Source organism: Borostomias antarcticus (assembly GCF_949987555.1).
Source record: "Borostomias antarcticus genome assembly, chromosome: 10".
Classification (NCBI taxonomy): Eukaryota; Metazoa; Chordata; class Actinopteri; order Stomiiformes; family Stomiidae; genus Borostomias; species Borostomias antarcticus.
In genome coordinates, this window is record NC_140243.1 from 22,191,526 (window position 1) to 22,215,467 (window position 23,942).

General features: G+C 45.0%; 1 protein-coding gene across 1 annotated transcript in view; it reads left to right on the forward strand.

Moving 5' to 3' along the window:
* Window positions 1-23,942, forward strand: part of znf236 (zinc finger protein 236) — a gene marked incomplete at both ends in the record, with an annotated part of 60,998 nt that overhangs the window by 34,568 nt on the left and 2,488 nt on the right. The window contains 11 exons of the mRNA XM_084444627.1: window positions 7,967-8,070; window positions 9,084-9,485; window positions 13,813-13,958; window positions 14,162-14,372; window positions 14,574-14,753; window positions 17,278-17,448; window positions 17,612-17,769; window positions 18,722-18,850; window positions 19,438-19,632; window positions 21,404-21,533; window positions 22,533-22,706. Of these exons, the coding sequence (XP_084300753.1) occupies window positions 7,967-8,070; window positions 9,084-9,485; window positions 13,813-13,958; window positions 14,162-14,372; window positions 14,574-14,753; window positions 17,278-17,448; window positions 17,612-17,769; window positions 18,722-18,850; window positions 19,438-19,632; window positions 21,404-21,533; window positions 22,533-22,706 (2,000 nt within the window). The remainder of the gene's footprint in view (window positions 1-7,966; window positions 8,071-9,083; window positions 9,486-13,812; window positions 13,959-14,161; window positions 14,373-14,573; window positions 14,754-17,277; window positions 17,449-17,611; window positions 17,770-18,721; window positions 18,851-19,437; window positions 19,633-21,403; window positions 21,534-22,532; window positions 22,707-23,942) is intronic.

The window sequence follows — 23,942 nt, forward strand, 5'->3', positions numbered from 1 at the left end:
TAGGCTACATTTCTCTGAACATATGAGACAAACAGGTTTAGAGCTACCCGCGGGGAGAATGAACAACTCGGTCCACTTGATGGAAGGCCCTATTTTCAACATCTATTTTTCTTATTTTAGAGCACGGCATCAATCAATCAATCAAAGTTTTATTTGTATAGCGCATTTCATACCCAGAGGCAACACAATGCGCTTTACAGAGAACAAGGGAGGTGGGCATACGGCATGTAGAGGCTGACGTTACTTCTGTCTTATATTATATCACTTCCCTCTTCGTTTGTCGTTACGTTTCTCCGGTCATGCAGTGTCCAACTCCAACTAATATTAGCAAGGAATCACTCTGATAACAGTAACGTTAACGATAGCTAGGCTGTCACATGTAGACTGGGTGACGTCAGGCAATGAACACGCAGATTTGATTGGCTAGCGACGCGTGAGATAGTAAACAAATGCTGTAAAATACTCCAAAGGCTCTGCAGGCTCAAACTAGTTGCCTGCGCTCTGTCAAAAGGGAGAAATTCTCATTGATTTATCGGGTTATAAGACGCGGTCCGGATTGGAGGGCTTCTGGCTCCGGATCCGGACCGCGGTCCGCCTGTTGGTGATGGCTGTCCTACAGAGTAGGCTAATGAAAATGACCCAAAAAGTAGAACTGCCACAGAGACGAGTCACATCTCCAAATGAATCCATTCCTCTTTCATTGAGTGAGAATAGCCACCTCCCTGAAAACTCATACGAGATTTTGCTCGTTACCTTGCCGTTTCTCTCGTCAGCACAACCGACAAACAGTTGAGCGATCGTCAGAAATAGGCAGGCAAAGCGGAATATAATTTGAGAGATAAGAAAAATTGGGGGGGGACAAAACCTAGATTTTGAAATGTACCCTGAGAGAACTGCTGGCGTTTGAGTGACTGTGAGGAAGCACTAATATGAATTTTGTAATTTAGGCATTTTTCACATCGTTCAAAAACCAAAACGCAAACTCATCAAATTAATTCCAGATTTCACCCAGCCCTTGTCCCAGTGCTCAGCTTCCCCCGCGCCCGGTGGAAAGAGTTGAAGAGCTCTGGGGACAAAGGATCTGCTGAGTCTGTCCGTTGAGCAGTTCTGTGACAGCAGCCTGCCACCGACCATACTCCTCTGCTTCATTATGATGGCATACAGTGGGGGACTGTCATTGTCCATAACAGACAACAGTTTGCTCTCTGCCACCGTCACCAGAGAGCCCAGCTCCGTGCCGACCACAGAGCCGGCACGCCTGACCAGCTTTTCCAGCCGCATCGCTCCTCTTGATGTTTCCTCCCCAGTGTAACAGCCCAAGATATACCCCCTGCTCAGGCTGTACCGGGGGTTAAAGTTGGCTAGCCCATTTTTTACCCCAGGTATATTCTGGGCTAGTCCAGTTTATACCCCGGGCTATTATTTAGGCTAGGCTTCATACCCAGAACCCACTGGCTTTTAAGAAAAGGATCAAACCAAGGCTGTTAGATACTATCTCAAAATAATTATAGGCATACCAACTAGTGCTGTCAAACGATTAAAAAAATTAATCTAATTAATTACATCCAATCAGCTGCCATTACATGATCTGTAATTAATTAATTGCGATTAATCACAAATTTATCCTATATCCATTTTTTTTCTGGCAAAAGCCCGGAATGAAGATATTTCAATAGACCTTTCCGACCTGTCAATCACGCGGAGAATAAGGTTGCTTGATTTCTTAAAACCACACCTCTGATGTCCCACAAAGAAAGCTGGTCCCATGTTGTGTTCATAGATTAGACATTAGTTTGAAGAAAATGGTTCTTAAAACACACAGAAAACTGGCTTGCAGGCTGCTGTACCATAATGTTATAAGAAAACAACCTGCACTTCACGCCTCCCTCCACACATCAGTTTACAGCAGCTTGATGTACAGTAGCTAATTAGCCCGTAGCTAGTTGTTAACAGATCATTCCCACAGGCTTATTTTCTAAGAATGGATGCCACTAACTTACTCACACTGCTTCACATGTGCAGTAAGACTCCACGATTTTGTCCTGATGAATTTCAATCTGGAGTTTGTGAGGCGTTTGTGCCTTCCACATACATCGCCAACACCTAGCATCAACTCGTACTGTATGTTGTCACCTGCCCCGTCCAGAATCCAAATCTCATGGATATATCCTTGTGTAAAATAGTTCAGGCCTTTGCCTCTGAGGCTGACAGCTGTTAACATGTTTAGCATTGAATTAGGCTAAACATGCTTTGATGGTATGCACATGACCACACTCTTATTAAATCTCCTATCTTGGGAGTTTATTTTTAATTAAACTTTCGGTTTAGAGGGCAAAGCAATTGATTATCCGTCTCTTCGAGTTTGTTTGGCAATGATGCTTTTGCGTGACATACGACGTAGTCTACGGGGTCATTCAGGTACAAATTAAGTTTGTTGCCTCAATGTTAAATCAGGCATTGAGGCAGCAACTTTGCCACCTACAGCTGGATGAAATCGATGAATGCAATTCATTTGCACAAATTTTAATTAAAGCTTTAATGTTTGCATAATTAATTAACCTGATTAACACATTACATTGACAGCCCTAATACCAACATGACCAGTATTTGCACTAAAGAAGCAAACAGATAACCATTTTACTCCATAGCATATTTGAACTGTATGTATTAATTGTGTATACTTTTGAACTAGGATTGTGGTATAAATGTAAATGTTAGTACTGTATCTGTCACTGTTAATTCAATGCAATTAACGTGTTGTTTGATGGCCACCTGGGACCATAATGGAAATAAGTCCTGGACTTTACCATGTACCATGTCTATCCCTGTCAAAGACAAATATGTATTCCTGTCAAAGACAAATACATCTTTTATCAATGCATTCTGCACTTTTTGTATTATGCACAAATAAATCAAATCAAATCAAACCCCCCTAGGCCCACTTATACCCTACACACTCAGAAACACAAAATAATCAAGGAAAAAATATTCCATTTAGATTTTATTTCACACTCTGAAGCCAAGAGGCATTCGGAGCCATCACAATAGAAGTTAGTGTCTGTCCTACCTATCACAATAGAAGTTAGTGGCTGTACAGGTCACAATATAAGTTAGTGTCTGTCCTACCTATCACAATAGAAGTTAGTGGCTGTACAGGTCACAATAGAAGTTAGTGTCTGTCCTACCTATCACAATAGAAGTTAGTGGCTGTACAGGTCACAATAGAAGTTAGTGTCTGTCCTACCTATCACAATAGAAGTTAGTGGCTGTACAGGTCACAATAGAAGTTAGTGGCTGTCCTACCTGTCACAATAGAAGTCAGTGTCTGTCCTACCTAGAACTTAGTGGCTGTCCTACCTGTCACAATAGAAGTTAGTAGCTTCCTACCTAGGGATCTGGATCATTAATTTTTATTGATATTGATACCGTTATCAAGTCTGCTTAATGATCCGGATCCTTATTAAATAAAAAAAATAAACTTGCCTTGCCTTATTGATACCACTATCGATACTTTTCTATGGGAAAAAACGAGACGGACGGCAATACATGTTTAACAGAACTGGTTTTGCATTAATTGCTTTTTCGCCTCGTCTTTATCTTTCACTCTTGTGAAATTAAGCCAAGTACTTGACCGTTTTGCACGCTCTGCCATTTTCTCAACAAGCAAACTTGTGAACGAGTGTCAAGGCAATAAAATAACAGAGGTTGGCATGCAATTTCATTCAAAAACTTTATCAATCATATGTTTGTGCACCACGATCGGACAGGACGTATAATGTTGGTGACCAGACGTCCCGATTGCCTGTGTCAAGCCGGTTGTACCGAGAAATATCTGTAGAACACTCGTTTTCAACATTCACTGCCAACGGTTTTAACCACAACATAATGTGATGCTTGTTAACAGTGCTCACATGACATTTATCAAGTTAATATGATCTTTACATCGGCATTCGTAACAAGACTAAAAGTGTAGTTGAGTGTGTGCAGACCAATATGTTGCTTGCTGGGAAGCTGTCCATGATGCTGAATCTGAAATACTTGTATCATTCTGAATGAAAACACCTGGTTTTGGTGCTCGAGAATTATATATGCCTACTGTACTTGTGCGCTTGCATGAACATGCAGTAGCCTAGCCTACACTTTTGATGGTGCTGGTTAAAATAGTCACTCGGCTGTAGACTCGATAGCAGACCCGATAAGCTCCGACCTTATTGTTTACCGGGTCTTAAGAAATTTGGAACCGGGTCCTTTTGGACCCGGGTTTTGATCCCCATCCCTAGTGCTACCTGTCATAATATAACTTAGTTGCTGTCCTACATGTCACAATAGAAGTCAGTGTCTGTCCTACCTAGAACTTAGTGGCTATCCTACCTGTCACAATAGAAGTTAGTACCTGTCCTACCTGTCATAATATAACTTAGTGGCTGTCCTACCTGTCACAATAGATGTGAGTGGCTGTCCTATCTGTCACAATAGAAGTCAGTGGTTGTCCTATCTAGAAGTTAGTAGCTGTCCTACCTGTCACAATAGAACTTAATGTGTGTCCTACCTGTCACAATAGAAGTCAGTGGCTGTCCTACCTGTCACAATATAATTTAGTGCCTGTACTACTAGTGGCTGTCCTGCCTGTCGCAATAGAAGTAAGTGTCTGTCCTGCCTGTCACAATAGAAGTCAGTGGTTGTCCTACCTAGAGGTTTGTGGCTGTCCTACCTGTCATAATAGAAGTTAGTAGCTGTCTAACCTGTCATAATAGAACTTAGTGGATGTCCTACCTGTCACAATAGAAGTCAGTGGTTGTCTTACCCAGAGGTTAGTTGCTGTCCTGTCACAATAGAAGTTAGTGGCTGTCTTACCTGTCACAATAGAATTCAGTGGTTGTCCTATCTGTCACACATATAACATATAGACCCACTAGTGCATATTTTCAGAATATATAATATATAATATATAAAATGCATGCAAATAACCGACTAGGCCTAGTCGGTATTTGCCTTCAACATGTCATGCACATCCACAAACATTAGTACAGGACTTTGGTTAAGGTATCAAAATACACCTTTACTCTTCTCTATTCTGTGCAAAATAATATAATAAAACATAGGGCCTACTTACTTGGTTGAGTTGTATTACATAAATATGTAGTTTAAAGTTTAAATGAAAGGGGTATAGTCTGGCCTAGCCCAAAATATACCCCGTGGTCTAAACCAGACTGGCCTATTTTATACCCCGGGGTATATTTTAGGCTAGGCCATGCTATACCCGGGTATAGTTTGGCGGGGGGTTAAAGGAGTAGTAAAGGGAAAATGCATGTTTAGCCATGTTTTAAGGTTATTTATGATCATATACAATGGTTCAGATCAAAACGTTGACAAAACTAGCACTTTTGAGAATGTCTGATAATTGCTCTACCACCGTTTTGGTCATACAATGGATGTGGGAGGGCACCTTGAAAAATCATTAAAAAAACATATTAAACTCTCAATTTCAAAGACAAGAAACTCACCGAGGTGTTAGTTGTTGTTCTGACATATAATTCGCCACAAAGTAAGATTCTAATTCATCTGGAAAGGCTTTTTTAAATATTTAGCATAGAACTATTTAGTCACAGCACATACGTGTGTAAACTTCCGCAAACTAGGTAGCCTAGCAACATAAACAATAACAATAGCTACCGTAAGTAGTTCCGCTTCCTGAATCCCTTCTGCGGATTGATCTACACATCTACAACGGTCGCTTTAAAACAAGTCAATGGATTTCATAAAATGATCAATAAAACCCTACAGGATTCATACTTTGCGGCGAATTTGATGTCAGAACACCAACGGACACCAATTACCCCCTCGGTGAGCTTCTTGTCTTTGAAATCGAGAGTTTAACATGTTTCTGAATGATTTTTCAAGGTGCCCACCCACATCCATAGTATGACCTAAACAGTGGTAGAGCAATTATCAGACTTTCTAAAAAGTGCTAGTTTTGTCAACGTTTTGATCTGAACCATTGTATATGATCATAAGTAACCTTAAAACATGATTTATCAACATGATTTATCCCTTTACTACTCCTTTAATCTGGCCTGCTACACCGGCACACGACAGCCAGCCAGTTTGAGATGGAGTACTGCGCCTCGTTAGTGCTTCCTCTCTAGCTCTGTGTCTGTGGGACCGCCCACCTCTCACTACTCTGCTCCCCTGTGGCGATTGTCATGATTGTTCTCTTGGTGAGGAGAGGAGGAGAGGAAGGTGTCCCTCTGGGAGCTCGCACAAAAACAATCCTGGTCAGACTTCATTTCCCGGGGTGTTGGCATAGCCTTTCTTCTCCTCCTCCTCTCGTCTTATCTCTCCCCTCTTCTCCCCCCTCTCCTCCTCTATCTCTCCCCTCTCTCCTCTCATCTTCAAATCAAACTTCATTTATAAAGCCCATTTCATACACAAAGGCAACACAATTTTACTCGCTTTACAGAGAGAAAGGGGGAACGGTATGCACATACTAATCCTACCCCTAATTTTCCAGAAGAAGTAAAAAAAACAGTTCACCCATTTGAGCCAGTATACTGTAGGCGAACAGTACAAATTATTTCCTGACCTCTCAACGAGACGATCGAGCAAACTCCCCCCCCCCTCCTCCCCCCACCATTCCTCTCCCCCTCCCCTCCCTCTCCTCTCTGCTTCCTTTCTCATTCTGCCAGTAGTGTTCCACGGGCGTGTGATTGAAATTAGATTATTTCCTATTGTGAACAGGCCGTCCTCCTGACTCTAGTAAGACTAACTAAGGACAGGCTCGTGTCAGTGGATTGACTGAGGAGAGGGCCGTGTCTGTCGGACACCTCCGACCAGCCAGCTATCCAACCTGTCCAGGCTGAAGCAGAAGTGATAGACAGAGCTGGCAGGTTGGAGGACACAGATCAGACATCTGGCTCTTCTGGGCTCTCACACGGTCTGTTTGATACACTTGAACCAACAGTTGGCTTCACGGTCTAGTAAGTTTGTCTGTCAAGAAAATGGGCGTCCGAACTGGAATTGGAATTTGACGACCATGAAATGTATGGCTGTTATTAATGAAAGAGAAAATTCACTTTGAATTTTTAGATCATCAGTGTTTATAATTAATGCCCTCAGCACTCCCTCCCTCGACTAGGGATGGGATTAATTTTGAGCAATAGGCTATATAAATAAAGTTTACTTACTTACTTACTTACTTACTTACTGTATGTATGTACTTTCTTCCAAAAAAATATAGTTGAACGGTTTAGAATAAGAGCATGTTGGTCTATATGGGGCTCTATACGAAATGTGTCTCTGCCTTTAACCCATCCTATTGTCCTTTCCCACGGGCAGCCGGAAGCAGTAGGTGCATGGGCCGCGCCCAGGGACCAATCCAAGTGCTCCCGTTTGTCTTCGTCAGGGACGGACAGCTTTAGTGATCTGTCCTTCTGCACGTTTCTCATATTGGGTTCTTTATGGGGGAAACCCTTGGGGAGAACATGCAAACTCCGCACAGAAAGGCCTGGGAGAAACGTGACCTGGGTACCGGACAAACCTGGGGACTTGTCACAGCTGCTACGCACTGTGCCACCTTTACTCCAATATACTCAACGTATTACTTATAAGAAACTACACAGTACGGAGAACACTATGCTGAGTCACCCTTGCCTCGGGGATCCTGCTGAGTCACCCTGGCCCTGTGATGTTGAGCAGAGAGAGAGAAAACAAAGAGGGGAATAGGTGATGTTGAGCAGAGAGAGAGAGAGACCAGAGAGAGAGAGGGATATGGCCACATTAGCCTATGGTCAGACTCCGGCAAAGCTCTGGTTGTTATTTGTTGTGGTTATTGTACCATATATCTTTCCTTTACTTCAAATAGAAACATATCTCTCTCCTCTCCCTGTCTCTCGCCTCTCTGTATGTCTCCCTCCTCTCTCTCTCTTTACCTCTCTGTGTATCTCTCCATATCCATCTCTCCATCCAGGCACATCCGAATCCACACAGGAGAGAGGCCATTCAAGTGTGAAGAGTGCGGCAAGACATTCACAGTCAAGTCTACGCTGGACTGTCATGTGAAGACGCACACAGGTCAGACTACCACAGATGGATGGGTGGGTGGATGGAAGGATGAAGGAGGGATAGATGGATGGATTAGACTCCAAGGTAGAACAGGTAGACAAAACTGTCCAGACTGAAGCGGAAGTGATAGACAGAGCTGGCGGGTTTGAAGACACAGATCAGACGTCTGGCTCTTCTGGGCTCTCACACGATCTGTTTGATATGCTTGAACCAACAGTTGGCTTCACGGTCTAGTAACTTTGTCTATCAAGAAAATGGGCTTCTGAACTGGAATTGGAATTTAACAACCATGAAATCTATGGCTGAAATGAAAGAGAACATTCACTTTGAGTTTTTTTATCATTAGCTGTTTAAGATTCAAGATTCATTTATTTGTCCCAAGGGAAATTTGTCTCAGACATACAGGCTGCTACATACAGTACAGTGCAAATGTGCCATAACAAGGACAAAACAAAAAGCAGTGCAAACAGTTTAAAGTGCATTCATACATTCATACATAATACATCAACACTGAGTATGGTCGGAGTTTAGGAGACTGATAATGGAATGGCATTTATGATTAATGCCCTGTGTGTGGCAAGACATTCACAGTCAAGTCTATGCTGGACTGTCATGTGAAGACACACACCGGTCAGACTACGATAGATGGCTGGGCAGGTGGATGGAAGGATGAAGGATGGATAGGTGGATGGATTAGGCTCCAAGGTAGACCAGATTCAGGTAGGTCAGACCTCCAGATAGACCAGATTCAGGTAGACCAGACCCTCATATAAACCATACCCCAGGTAGACTAGATTCAGGTAGACTGGGCCCCATCACACTTGCATACAGCTCCTGTCATCCTTCCTCTCTCCTCTCCCTCTCCCACTGTACTCCCCGATAAATAATAGACTTATAAAATAGCAGCCGTATAATCAGCCTTGTGGAAAACAAGTATACCCATTGCTGTCCACTATTCTGGCCAGAGCATCACTATTGTGAGCTGTTGTGTATTAACAACCATGTTGTTGCCTGCCTTGCAGGTCAGAAGCTGTTCAACTGCCACATGTGCAACACCTCCTTCTCCACCAAGGGCAGTCTGAAGGTCCACATGCGTCTGCACACTGGCTCCAAGCCCTTCAAGTGCCCCTTCTGTGAGCTGCGCTTCCGAACCTCAGGCCACCGCAAGACCCACATCCAGTGCCACTACCGGTCCAGCTCGGAGGGACGCAAGGCCAAGCGGGCTGCCTCGGGCCGAGCCCAGCAGAGCCAGCAGGCTGGGGAGCAGGAACAGAACCAGGGCCAGCCCCAGCAGGTCCAGACCGGCCCAGAGGGGCTCCACCTGCTCCAGACGAGCTCGGCTGACCCCAACCTCTACCTCCCAGCAAACCAGGTCCTCACCGGCCAGTTTGACCAGACTCTTCTGCAACAGGCATCCATGTCAGGTAGAGTCTACATGGTTCTTCATACTCTCATACAGCTTTCTATTGAGGCTTTGAAGTTACGTTCAGAATCACCTACAGTACCAAATACATCCAGCACCGTGTTGGACCACAACTGACAAAATGTGGAAGCAAATTCTATAGGACTATAGGGTATAATGCCCATTTTGGTGTTATTTTCACATGTGATAACAAAAGATAAAGGCTTTGCAGTGAAGAATATACATTCTTGGACCTAAAGATATCCCTCTAGGTCATGGGCGAGAGTCCACTGTAGTCTGTGACAAAAATGTCCCGGAGCCCAACGCACTTTTGATCAGATTTATTGCAAGTTTGCTGGTAGTCGAACCCCCCAGAGAGTTGAGATTCAAATATGAAGATACATTCAAAGACTGTTTCCTTTATAATAGTAAATAAACAAGGTGTGAGCTCATGGATTGCCTTATCTTGGGGAATAAGCGTAACCTGACGCGTCAGATGGTTTGCTTTGATAACCATTTTGATATCTCCGTTCGAAGCTGTTTGGAAAAGGGCAGGTTCAACAATACTTGGCAGCTGATTGGATGAACTGTATGTCTATCACTGTCTATCACACGCTTACTTCACGCTTACTTCACAATAGAATGTGAGCTCGCGAAATCAGGATGGGCTTACAAGGCTAGAATAAGCAGTCCATTCACATAATTCTGGACTTTTCCCTTCTGCTCATTAAACTCATCTTCTGTACTCTGCTCCCTCCTCAAACATTGTGTCCTGTCTGCTACATCTTCCCTAACCCTTTTCTATTGCTTGGTCCTATCTGTCTAGTACTCTCTTTCACTGCTGTATGAGGCTATATCCTTCCACTGCTACTGTATAGACTATAGACCACCAACAAGTGTTTAATAAAAAGTGCAATTGAACTGGAATACAAAATACAAGGAACAGACATTATTCCAAGTCACTCCTTGAGGCTATGATAAGATTTGTTGTCACATTTTGCTGCTGTTATGAAAAGCATGTATTCTCATAATTGTAGGGTAGGCCTAAAGCGAGCACGCACACACATTTATCCTCCATCCTAATCACAGTCAACAAATATTTATCAGGAAGCAGCTGGCTCCTTAGGCAAAATTAAATACGATCCAGCATTTGTCCCCAATGAGACTGAGACGTATTTAGCCTATGCAGGGGACAGAGAGAACAGGCCTCCGTCCATGAATGCATTTTGTTGGTGTATCTGAGTAGAAATGGTTAAACTCACTCCTCAATATCACCCACTTGCACCATTGAAGAGGAAGCTTTTCAGTGGTGTAACTGGTAGTGCTATTTATGAGAGGTGGTCATGTACAGTATGAACGCAAATCAGAGGACCTGGGTATGATGTCAGTGTGGGCAAGTTGCAGGATTTAAGCGATACAGACGAGTGATGTTCTGACGTTACCTGTGAGATCAGCATGTGCAGTTGTTGACTCTGTAAATTGATAAAATAATCACACGGTGATTGATAGATAATAAAGCAGCAAGGTCTCTCTCTCCCTCTGTCTTTCTCCCTAGGATATCAGTGCATTTAGTAGGCGTAGGGTACAATAAAACCTCAAAAATCTTGACACATTTAATAACTATGAATAATTTTACTACTAAAAAAAACACACAAAACACTATAGCATACATGTATATGAAAAATCATGAAACATGATTAAATATTTTTCTTAAACATTGCAAATGCATTATGCCTATATTTGAAGAGTGTAATATTCGGGGGATAGTCAGGAATCAATCACCTATGGTCCATGCTACACCCCTCCACCGAGTATCGTGAAAATCGGTCTGGTATTTTTTGTGTAATCCTGCTAAAGAACCAACCAACACACGTGACCAAAAACATACAGTAGCCTCTCGCCCTGCGACTCAAGTCTATGCTGGACTGTCATGTGAAGACACACACCGGTCAGACTATGATAGATGGCTGGGCAGGTGGATGGAAGGATGAAGGATGGATAGGTGGATGATAGAATCCAAGGTAGACCAGATTCAGGTAGGTCAGACCTCCAGATAGACCAGATTCAGGTAGACCAGACCCTCATATAGACCAGACCCCAGATAGACTAGATTCAGGTAGACTGGGCCCCATCACAATGGGACATCACACTTGCATACAGCTCCTGTCATCCTTCCTCTCTCCTCTCCCTCTCCCACTGTACTCCCCGATAAATAATAGACTGATAAATGATGTATGATGTTACAGAGTGACAACGTCTGGGACATGAACAGACAGTTGGCAGTTCAGTAAGGATTGCTGACATAAACCCATTCAATAAGTCTTGTCATATTTAAAGGACTATGCTCGTTTTTGACAACCTGGACCTTATTTACGACATATTATAAGAAGTTTGACTCACCCAGATCACTTTTGTGTTGTTCGGAGGCCTGTAGAAGAAATTTAAAATCCAGCGCGAGCCAGTATATCCATGTAATGGCGGCGCACGGGGCAAAGGGAATGCAGCTTCTAAAAATCCATTTTCGGCCGCTAAACGGTTGTTTTCATCAATCACATTGCATGAATCGACAGTTGATATTCCTCTACGCGAGCCATTCTTTCGGTTTTCAAATACATAATCTGTAGCCACTGTAATATGATCTTTACACTGGCTATGCTCCCTCACATTCTCTGCGCTACGATCGGATTGTTGCTGACGAATGACGACGACAATATTCTCGGCACCAACTACGATCGTAGCGCAGAGAACGTGAGCCGGAGAATAGCAGGCTGCGCGCTGGCCTGTGCGCATGCGTGCTGGAGCAAGTGGGGGAGAGGCTTCTAAAGATCATATTACAGTGGCTACAGACCATTTGAAAACCGAAAAAAGAATGGCTCGCGTAGAGGAATATCAACTGTCGATTCATGCAATGTGATTGATGAAAACAACCGTTTAGCGGCCGAAAATGGATTTTGAGAAGCTGCATTCCCTTTGCCCCGTGCGCCGCCATTACATGGATATACTGGCTCGCGCTGGATTTTAAATTTCTTCTACCTGCCTCCGAACAACACAAAAGTGATCTGGGTGAGTCAAACTTCTTATAATATGTCGTAAATAAGGTCCAGGTTGTCAAAAACGAGCATAGTCCTTTAAGTCTCGTCATAATATGGGAGCTATAACTTTAAGTTAAAACGTTAAGTTAAGGAGTTAAAACGAAGGGATTATAAGGACTATATATTGGAGCATTTGGACTGAATTAGATTATTGAGTAGAGAATATTATTCAAAAAGAAAAGAGCAGGAGAGCTGGTGTGATGAAGGTACTATTTGGTCGGGGACACAAACTGAGTGTTACAGCTTCTGAACAGTCACAATGGTCAGGTGGCAGTATAGGTCCAAATAGCATTCAAGTTGACTTTGTGTTTTTGCGACGTCTTTCCAGTAGGTGATGTATATTGTACTCCCTGTTCACACCTGGTCTTGGGTGATCCGATCACAAGTGGACAGCTTTTAGTACGTCAGATCAAGTGACCACTTGTGATTGGATCACTTCCCCATCCTACTATATACGCAACTAAACATGTACATCATTTCTTTTTGCAAAGACCAACCGCATCGCTGTTTTTAATCAACGGCTTTTGTTATTAGGTTGAGACCGGGGCTTGATTGGATGTGCCTATCCATGTTCTTTTTTTCAGTGGGACTGAGTATGCATAGTATTTCCATGGCAAGTAAACCCTAGTCCTAAGTAGCACTGGTAAATTCATTTTCAGTGGGATGTCATGTTTGTCAGTGAAAGAAAACAAAGTGAAAATAATGAAATACTGGAGAAGAAATGGGTGACAAGAAACACCAATGAACATGCAGCTTTATTTATTTACAAAGGCAAATTATTTTCATGCTCTTCAATGGTGCTCCTGCTGAGTGCAGAATTGATTTTTAAATTGCATGCAGCTGTTTTTCCTTATAAGCCAAAGGAAAGTGTCTAATCAACTTTGATGGTTCAGTCTTTAATTATTAATATCAAAACGTAGGAATGTAAGTTGTTACTTTAGGTGCTTGTAGAATTTAATGTATTAATTTATTTTGTATGTTTTTTCTGGTATGGTCTCTCTCTCTCTCTCTCTCTCTCTCTCTCTTTCTCTTTCTCTTTCTCTCTCTCTTTCTCTTTCTCTCACCCTCGCCTCTTCTTGCTCCCTGTTGTTTTATCTTCAGCACCAGACTTCAGGAAGTGTTTGTTTCCCCTAGTCTCAGTCTGTTTCAGTCAAATTAATTTGTGTCTTGTCTGTGTGTGCCTGTCTGTCTGTCTGTCTGTGTCTGTGCCCGTCTGTCTGTCTGTGTGCCTGTCTGTGTGTGCGCGCACGCGTCCAGTAGGGGGCGACCTGACGGTGTCTCTGTCAGAGGGCCTTGCCACTCTGGAGGGCATCCACCTGCAGCTGACCTCTGCCAACTTGGTGTGCCCCAACGTCCAGATTTCTGGCATCGACACGAGCAACATCAACAACATTACATTGCAGGTAGCACTAGGAACTGTGTGCGTGGGCGTGTGTGTGTGCGTGTGACTGATGTTTGAGATAAGGCAAAATTGTATTAGGGAAACCCGAACCAATTTTGAAATCTGTATTTCACTCTTTTACTTTATTTTTTATTTCTCTCATTGTCTACTGCCCTCTTTTAATGTTCCTTGAAGTGACTCCTGGCCCCCACCTCTCTCCCCCAGATTGATCCGGCCATCCTGCAGCAGACCCTCCAGCAGGGCGGCCTCCTCTCCCACCCGCTGGCCAACGACCCCGGCCTGACCCCGCACCCCGGAGCCCACCTGCTGGTGCCCGGAGACCCCGTGGTGCTGCACCCCCTCACCAGCCTGTCACTGCAGCCCTCCAGCGTCAACACCGCCACCATGGCGGGCCTCGGCGAGCACGACAGCTCAGGTACGACACAGCGCCTCTCTGTTCTGGAACCCCCCCCCCCTAACCCTAACCCACCCCCACCCCCCAGAAGCGCTGGACGAAGGAGCTAGTTCATTGTACATTAAAGGTGAGGAGAGAAGAAGAAGGGAAGGAGGTGAGAGATTCATGTCATGATGGAAGGTCTTGTCCAAGGCAGGCTGTGCTCTCTGCCGCCCCCTGTAGGTGTCCAGGAGCTGAGTCATGTGCTGAGTGGCTCTGGGTTGGTGGCAGGAGGAGGAGGGGGGCAGGAGATCACGCTGACCATCAACAACTCCAGTCTGACCCAGGCTCTGGCCCAGGCCCATGCTGCCGGGGTTAACGCTGGAGCAGGGAACCCTCAGGAAATCACACTCACCATCTCAGGTAAAGGACCACACACACACACACACACACACACAAGTCGACAGCGTGCTGCACACCTATGGTCACTGGACAGTTGCTGACCAGTGCATCTAGTTTCATAGGCACACATTGTTGTGTATCGCATAAGCGAACCATCTGGTAGTTGAAACAAAGTGAACAGCAGTGAACAAAAATAGAAGCTGGACTGAGGGAAATGTAATTTTATGGTTGAATGAATGAATGATCATTGAATACCGGAGGCCCTTTAACTTCTATTACCAACTGATGTTAAATTATGTTGTACCAGCTGGACTACATCCAAAATATATCAACCAGAAAATCATCATTGATCACAGAACGGCTCTCCAGAAGTCACTGTAGTGTGTATAAACTCCTCAAAAATAGTTTGGAAACGTTATTTTGGTCGATTATTTCTCCCCTTTGGTATTGTATTTTATATTGTTGGAAATCCTGATATGTCACCTTTACAATGAGATACAACTTGTAAGAATTGTGCATTCATGGAAGGAGCAACACAGCTAAACGTATGGATAGCGCCCCCCCAAAGTGTGCCAAAATCCCCTGCAATATTCTTCTCTTGACTGTGTAGGGATGTTCCACACGCCACTTAGGTCCCTGACAGTATAAAATGAATGAAGTGTAAAAATTGCCAATATGTGTTGTTTTTTCCTTATTACTGTGGGAGAGTGCGATCATCCAATCCACCAAGCAACTCAAAACAAGAGTGAATACCAACAGAAGAATTATTCATTAATTACTTCATGACAGGAGGGGGAGTGAGGGAGCTATTGTCCGGGCATGACTTGGACATGCATGTCTTCAACATTATCTCTGGCTGGATAGATTGGATTTATTGTCCAACTCCTTGACTGAAAAACATTTCCTGTCAAGCTCTCCTACTCCTTGCCAATATTATACATAGAGATATTTTAGCACCAAATATCCATCCCAACAGCACTCCGGGACTACCTTAGCAAAAGATCTAATGATAGTGCCTGACACCAGTCACAGTAACCCTATGTAATAACATGAATGTTAAAACAAAATAGGACAGATTTTACCTTTATTTATGAAGTCTAAATCACACATTAGAATACCGTGGACGGGACAATCCTACTTTCTCCTGTTAACGCCTCGTATTGAAAATATGATGAATGTCTGATGTGAAGTATGGTGGACCCCGGGAAGACTAGCTGGTGACATTTGTATCAGCTAATGGGGATCACGTTAAATAAATAAAGTATCCAGCACTCCCAGCACTCACTAGAAAATACTATTTACAGTCTTTCTAGACCTCTGACCTCTCACTCCCAGTGTTCTTTCTCCTTTTAGCCTTTCGACTAATAGTTTGAGAAAGAGCACTGGAAGTTTGTGGGTTAAAGGTCTAGAATCCAGATACAGTAGGTTACTAGAGGGTAAGGAAACAATTTAGCATTGTCTTATCCTCCAGTAACCTATCTGGTTCAGTAGAACTCAAAAATAAATCAAAATGATTTTTTATTAAAGGAGTAGTAAAGGGAAAATGTTTAGCCCTGTTTTAAGGTTACTTATGATCATATACAATGGTTCAGATCAAAACGTTGACAAAACTAGCACTTTTGAGAAAGTCTGATAATTGCTCTACCACCGTTTTGGTCATACAATGGATGTGGGTGGGCACCTTGAAAAATCATTCAAAAAACATGTTAAACTCTCCATTATCCAAAAGGTATAATACAAAAGTAATTAAAAAATTGTCCTCAAAATGTGCACAAAATCTCACTCTAAAATCTCTCCCTAAAAAAGACTGTGTAGTGCTTTTTCACAAGAGTATATTATAGCGCCTGGTACTGTACTTACAGTATGTAAGACCACTTTCCAGAAAAGAGCATGTCACAAACCGGGTGTCTGAAGTGTCCAGGCCAGACTGCTGCATCAGCTGCTCAGACACCCCTCTGAGGTCAGGGGCTTCTCCACCCCTAGGCTGATCATCACAGAAGGGCCAGGTCAACCCTTCACCCCACAGCTCAACAGCCCTCACACACACACACACACACACACACACACACACACACACACACACACACACACACACACACAAGCACACACAAGCATGCTTACAGTACACTCATTCACCTCCAGGCAGGATCACTCAGTGAAGAACAGCAAGTACAAGAGATCACACAAGACAAGATTAATTCTCCTCCTCTCCCCTTCACACCTCTCTGCTTGTCTCTCTCTCTCTCTCTCTCTTATATCTGGTCTAATCTATAAATCCCCAATCCCTGCCATGCTCGCCAGCCTGGAACCTAATCAAACAGTAGCTTACCCCTTTCTCCATCACCCCCCTGGCTCCCCCGGACAGACAGGCACACACTAAGTAGAGCCTCATCCAAACCTGGAGCCTTAAATTCACAAATCCATAAAAATGACAAGGCTGCAAAGCCCCCCTTAGATATAGCCCCCGTTACGGGAGGAAGGCTGAGGGGTTGGGGTTCGGGACGCTGCCTCAGACCGTTTTCTTCTCTGTCCCCTTCTTGTCCAGGTCAGGACCTGCTGCCCCAGCACAGCAGCGCCCCCGCTGGAGGGGAGATGACCGGCAGCATCAGGCTGGCATCACCGCTGGTTACCCAGGCCACCAACGCCACCCTGACCCTCAGCAATGACCACCTCCTACCTCACAGCCACTCCAACGCTGGCATGGCAGGTCTGGACTGTGTGTGTGTGCATGTGTGCGTGCATGCATGCGTGGTGTGTGTGTGTGTATGAGTGTGTGTGAGAGAAAGAGAACCATCTATGACTGTTTATATAATAGAAATAAGCCTATCTGATTATTCACGCTAAGTTAATGAAGCCCCGCCTCCCTCCTCTCCTGTCAGTGGCCAGCCTGCCGCCTAGCACCTCCCTATCACAGACCGCCGCGTCACAGAGCCTGGTGATGTCATCTAGTAGCATGGCCAGCGATGGCAGCGTGACGCTCACCCTGGCCGACACGCAGGGCATGCTGGATGCTGTCACACTCAACCTGAGCACACAGGTACACACACACACACACACACACACACACACACACACAAACACACACAGCCATTCAACACATACACACACACACACACAGTGTCTGAAATACACAGGGGCAAAAAAGAGGTGACGTTATGCCTCCCAAACCACAAGACATCAAAAACATAGATTCAAGATTTCTGTACAGTCACTGTGAAATGTTGCTGCCAATTCCAAGATTATGCTCAGTAACAGATAGACTCAAATATGCAATTTACAAATTACAAATGTACAAATTACACAATAATTACCATTTATATACAGTATAAAATAAGGGTAAGAAAGATAGACATCGATCTGGATGGATGGGGGGGGGGGGGGTGGTTATGTACATGCTATAACTATGATAAATAATCCCGGTGGGGGGTTGAGGTATATAGACATTTGCTGACATTTGTTATGTGCAGTAGATACTCTATATACTAGATGTTCTACAACATGGAAAGTTAAAACCGACTGCATGTTATTCAGAATCAAACACTCATGAAAAATGAGGAGACGAGCAGCTGGCCTCGTCCTCGTCCTCGTCCTTGTGCCTTGTCCATTCATGGGTGCTGGCGTGGACTGGCATTAGGGCTCGCAGGCCAGTACTCTGGGAAATACAATGCTTCTCTGTCTCGGATCACCGCGCAAATCAGGTACGGTATGGCAACTCATCAAGTCGATATCCAGTTACTGAAGCTTGCCACCTTTTGATATACAATTAGCTTGCCTGATGGATTGGAAGTTGCGCTAAAGAGTTAATTGTCTTTCATTCAGGGGCTCTCATTCAGGGGCTCTCATTCAGGGGCTCTCATTCAGGGGCTCTAATTGAGGGTCTTTATCAGAAACCACATTGTTTGTAACAAACAAGCTGGAAACTGCGGCTGAAGAACACACACACAAACACATACACACACACACAGTAACCTGAGTCATGTCTCTTCCAGGGTCAACCGTTTCCTGCAGTGCTGAATGAGTCCGGTCTCCCAGGGCAACTGACAGGCTCCTCCCAGCAGGTCATCCTGGTTAGCCACGCCTCCCAGGGCCCCGAGGGACAACCAGATAACAGCTACAGGGTCTGTGTGTGTGTGTGTGTGTGTGTGTGTTTGTGTGTGTGTATTAGGGCTGCACGATTATGACAAAAAATAATAATTGCGATTATTTGCTTCAATATGGTAATTGCGATTAATAATTGCGATTAATATTTAATATATAATATTAATATATCATTACCAAAATGCTCCCAAATCACAAACGTTGATCCCTTTCTTGCTACTAACTCACTGACCTCGTTTTTTTGTTGTGCAGCCCTAGTGTGTGTGTGCTCTTATGCTTTAGCACTAGATTAGCTCTTATTCACTTGTTTAGAAAGGAGATGCACCTGTGAGTTCTGGCGAGTAGTAGTACACTGACTACATACGTTAAATGCAATTATTGTAAGCGGCTTTGGGTAAAAGCTTCTGCTAAATAACTAATGTAATGTGTGTGCGTGTGTCTGCACAAGTGTGTTTGTGTGTGAGGGAAAGAGCATGTTTGTACGTGAGTGTGTATTAATCTACACAAGATACTTCTGTGCTTATATTGTCTTTGTGTGTGTGTGTGTGCGTGCGTATGTGTGTGTACCTGTGTGTGTGTGTGCGTGCGTGTGGTCTACTGGCTGCAGCTGTGCGAGGAGGGCCAGGTGTGTGTGAAGAGCTCGGAGACGCAGCCCCCCAAGCAGCACCAGTGTTTCTACTGCGATCAGGAGTGCCAGAGCGCCAACACCCTGCGGCGCCACTGCCGGCAGGCCCACGGCAAGGAGCGCTGCCACGTCTGCAGAACCTGCGGGAAGGCCTTCAAGAGAGCCACACACCTCAAAGTAGGCCAACACACACACACACACACACACACACACACACACACACTTCAGTCTATTCCCTCCCTGGTAGGTCCTCTCAGGACTGTCTCTCTCATTTAATCTCAACGAGAGATTAAATGTTTTGGTGAAATGTTTGGTGGGGTGCTGCTGTCTTTTAACTGTGTTGAAATGTTGGAATGTAATTGAACTTTTCACATTCCTTTTTACCCCGCCCCCCACCACCCCACACAAGAGGCTGCTCAAATAAGAAATTGTTCTTAATGACTTGTCTGGTTAAATAAAGGTTAAATAAAAGAGAGAGAGAGGGGGGGGGGTGGGAGAGAGAGAGAGAGACACGTCAAAATAGCTACTGAGAAAAGGGTCTGTTTACCTTAATGGTCTCCCTCACTGATCTCTACCAAGGCTTTTAGGGCAGCTACCCGTCTGACCTCTTCTAAATACACTGCATCTTCTGAGAGGGGTTTTACATCATATAATACGTGTCCAAAATGAGAGAGAGAGAGAAGGGGGAGCACTAGAGAGAGAGAGAGAGTGTGTGTGTTCCTGGCTGTGCTTCAGGACAGGTTTAGTATTTAGGACATCTCGCAGAGGAAAGGTAAATTGGATAGCAGAGGGGTTCTGATTAGGGGACTTTGATGGAGCAGATCAACGGGTTGAGCATTTTCTGGGAGAACGATTAATCAACTGGTCTCCTCCGCTCCCCCTCCCCCCTGCGTTCTCTCCTGCTCGCTCCGTCTCTCTCACTTGCTCTTTTTATCTCTCTTCTTTGTTTCATTGTTCCCCTCCTCTCTCTCCACCCTCCCTCCCTCTCCCTCATCTCTCCTCCCTCTCCCCTCCTCCTCCCTCTCTCCCCTCCTCCTCTCTGATCCTATGTTCCTGACCCCTGCCTCAGAAGAGGAGCCAAGAGACAGTTTATACCAACTAACCCGAAATCAAACTGTATCCTCTTCACATAATTCCCAGACTTCAGACTTCAGGACCTGTGCACGCGCACACACACACACGTATACTGTACATACACACGCACGCACATACATACACACACACACACACACATTAGCGGCAGTCTGAAGGGCCCCGCTGTCTCGGGGAATGAGAGCCTCTCCATGTAATTACCCCTCTCAACACTGAAAACAGTCAGAGCTCCCCCTCTCTCTTCTCCCCCTTCCTCTCTTCTCCCCCTTCCTCTCTTCTCCCGTGTGTCCTGTCCTCCTCTCTCCAGCCCTCAACCTTCTTCTCGTCTCCTCTCTTTTTATCCTCGCGTCTCTTGTTCTCTCGTTCCCTCCCCTGTACTCTCCCCTCGCCTCTCTCTGCCTCTCCTCCTTCTGAAGAGACACCGTCTGCTCTTGGGGCTTTGAGGAGTTTGTTTGCACGACTGTGTTGGCGTGTGGTGAAGAGCCCCCCCCCCCCCCCCCCCTCCAGACTGGTGCTCATTGAAGATCTGAAACACTGTGGTAACCATGGCTGAGACCATATCAGAACTGCTACACTTCTGTTTCTGGGTGGCATCTGCCGAGGCGCTCCACTTCTGTCAACTTTCAAACTGAAAAGTTTCTGTGTCCTGACCCTTATGACCCTTATGACCCTTATCCCGTACGGAGCCCTCTAACCGCAACCCCATCTCTGCTCTCTGTGCCCTTCATGAATTCTGAGAACATCATAAACTGTGATACTATGGAGTTTGTTTGTTGGCGCGTGTGTGTGTGTGTGTGTGTGTGTGTGTGCGCGTGCGTGCGATGGGACATGACCCGTCCTCTCCTCTTCTCCACAGGAGCATGAGCGCGTGCACCAGCGTGGCCCCTCCCTCAGCGCCCACAGACCCCGCCTCTTCAACTGTACCGTCTGTGTCAAGGCCTTCGCCAAGCCCAGCCAGCTGGAGAGACACAACCGCATCCACACAGGTAACTCGCACACAAACACACACATAAACACACACACACACACTAACTTGACTGGCTCACACCTTCCAAAAGACATCACTTGTTGAGACTGAATGGCAGAGTTTGAAGTGGTCGGCCAGAGGACAATCTAATTGGCTCCTTCACCAAACACCATATGATACTGAAATTGAACTGGACGTTGACCGATAAAATGGCTGCCCGCAATCTGCTTTGCTTGCCTTAGAAGCAGGCCGGTGACTGACAGAATTACTTTTGCAAAGTCATTGTCATATTCAAATGGGGGCCTTTTAATATTTTTCTTGCCGTATCGTTGGGACTTCCCGCGCCGTGTCTAAGCCGCCCCCTGACAAGACGAGACCTTAACCGTAATTGAGAAAGAGCCCTGAGGAGCAGCAGCCGGGAGGAGGGCGGCCGGTGGCGGCTATTTGAGGATTTGAAGTTGGTAGCTGATTGGCAGTTGCGGTACAGCAATTAAAGATGTAAATGATGTTTTTCAACTCCAAATATTGAGAGTTTCAACACATATTGTACACCTTTGGGAAGCAGAAAATCTCATCTTTCAAACGATAGCCTATATAAAGGGCAGCTCCACTCCAGGTAATACTAGTCCTGAGCGAATATCACCTTTTAAGAATGTGAATAGATGTCCACAGAAAAAAGTGCCCTACTGTATCAATCCAGGTAAATTTGCACCTGTTAGAATGTCAGTAGAAGGGGGGCTCTTCATTGCCGTGGGTCTAACAGTAATATGCAAGGATACGCAAACTTACTTTTTTTCTTTTTTTTATATATATATTTGGGGGGGGGCTAACCGAACGCCTGTTTGCACGCCGTTTCAGACTAGTGCTGAGCTCAGAGGCAGGTCAGGTCTGCAGATCTAAGCCACGGTAAAACATTAACTCCTCATTTCTCAGAAGGCCTTTATTCACTGAAAATACCATGATGGCATTTGTGCGTGTGTGTGCGTGTGTGTGCGTGTGCACGTGTTTCTTGCTCCAGGTGAGCGTCCCTTCAAGTGTGAGCAGTGTGATAAGGCCTTCAACCAGAAGAGCTGTCTGCAGGTGCACATGGTGAAGCACACAGGAGAGAAGCCCTTCAAGTGTGAGGTCTGCAGCATCGGCTTCACACAGAAGAGCAACATGAAGCTGCACATGAAGAGGCTCCACGACTACGGTGAGTGCCGCACACTCCTCCACACACACACACACACACACACACACACACACACACACACACACACACACACACACACACACACACACTCACACACACTCACACACGCACACACTCATTCACACATACATGCCTACTAGGGATGGGAGAAAAAATCTATTCTGTTACAAATCACGATTTTTGTGTGTGACGATTTTTAAATCGCCATGCTGCCCCAAAATTGATTTTTTTGTTATAAAAAACAACCACCAAAAAACAACTTCCTGCTAGAACGGAACGCTTCGCGTAGTAGCTAGGTTACGGTCATTATTCAGTCAGAAGTAGGCCTAGTGTTGCACGGTATACAGATAATAGAAAGGTACCGCCCTGCCGTCAAAAACGGTACAATACCCCATTTTATTAGTACCGGTATTTGAGCCGTATTTCTGAGTTGGGTCGAGGCAGTGTGTCGGGGCAGTGTGCGTCTCTCTCCCTCTCTGCTAATCTGTCCCTCTGGGGCAGTGTGCGTGTGAGTGTGTGTGTGTAGAGATCTGCTTCTCTCTGTCCCTCTGCTACTCCCTTTCCTCTCTGCTACTCTCTAAGCTGAGTGCGCGTGCCAACTGTCTCTCCAGCTCACCAAACTACTTTCAGTACATTCGCTTATTTCTGCAAATGTTTGGGGCAAACACAAATCTAACGGAAAAAAAGCTGTAAATTAGTTTGCAAAGCCTGAGGCAGATCCAAACCCCCCGGAAACCACGCAGCCCGGCTGAGGGAATCCGGCTAGCCGAGTCAGCAAGGTTGACCGTTTATTTTTGATTTTTCCCTTTGAACGCTTTTCGTTTTGCTCTGAAGAAGCGTAAATTGTGCATACGAGCCGTCCGCCTTCACCTCAACGGCTGTACTCCACTCACCTCCTCGTCTTGCTTGTTACAACACACATAGCATGTATACATTCAAACACACCCACATGCACACATTCACACACACACATGCCCACACACAAATAACAAACAAACACCACACATGCACATATACAAACACTAGGGCTGGAATGATAACTGGCAATCGCAAAATAACAACCGTCACAACCTTTTCCAGCTCTATTCTCAAGTTAACTGGGCTCTAGTTTAGGATAGTCATTTCCAGTTCACGTTCATTCCTGGGCCATGCTCGGCTGCCAGCAGGCGCTAAAGCAGTCACCTCACATCAGCTACAGAGAGATGATGAAATGGAGTTGAGTTGAGTTTCACGCTC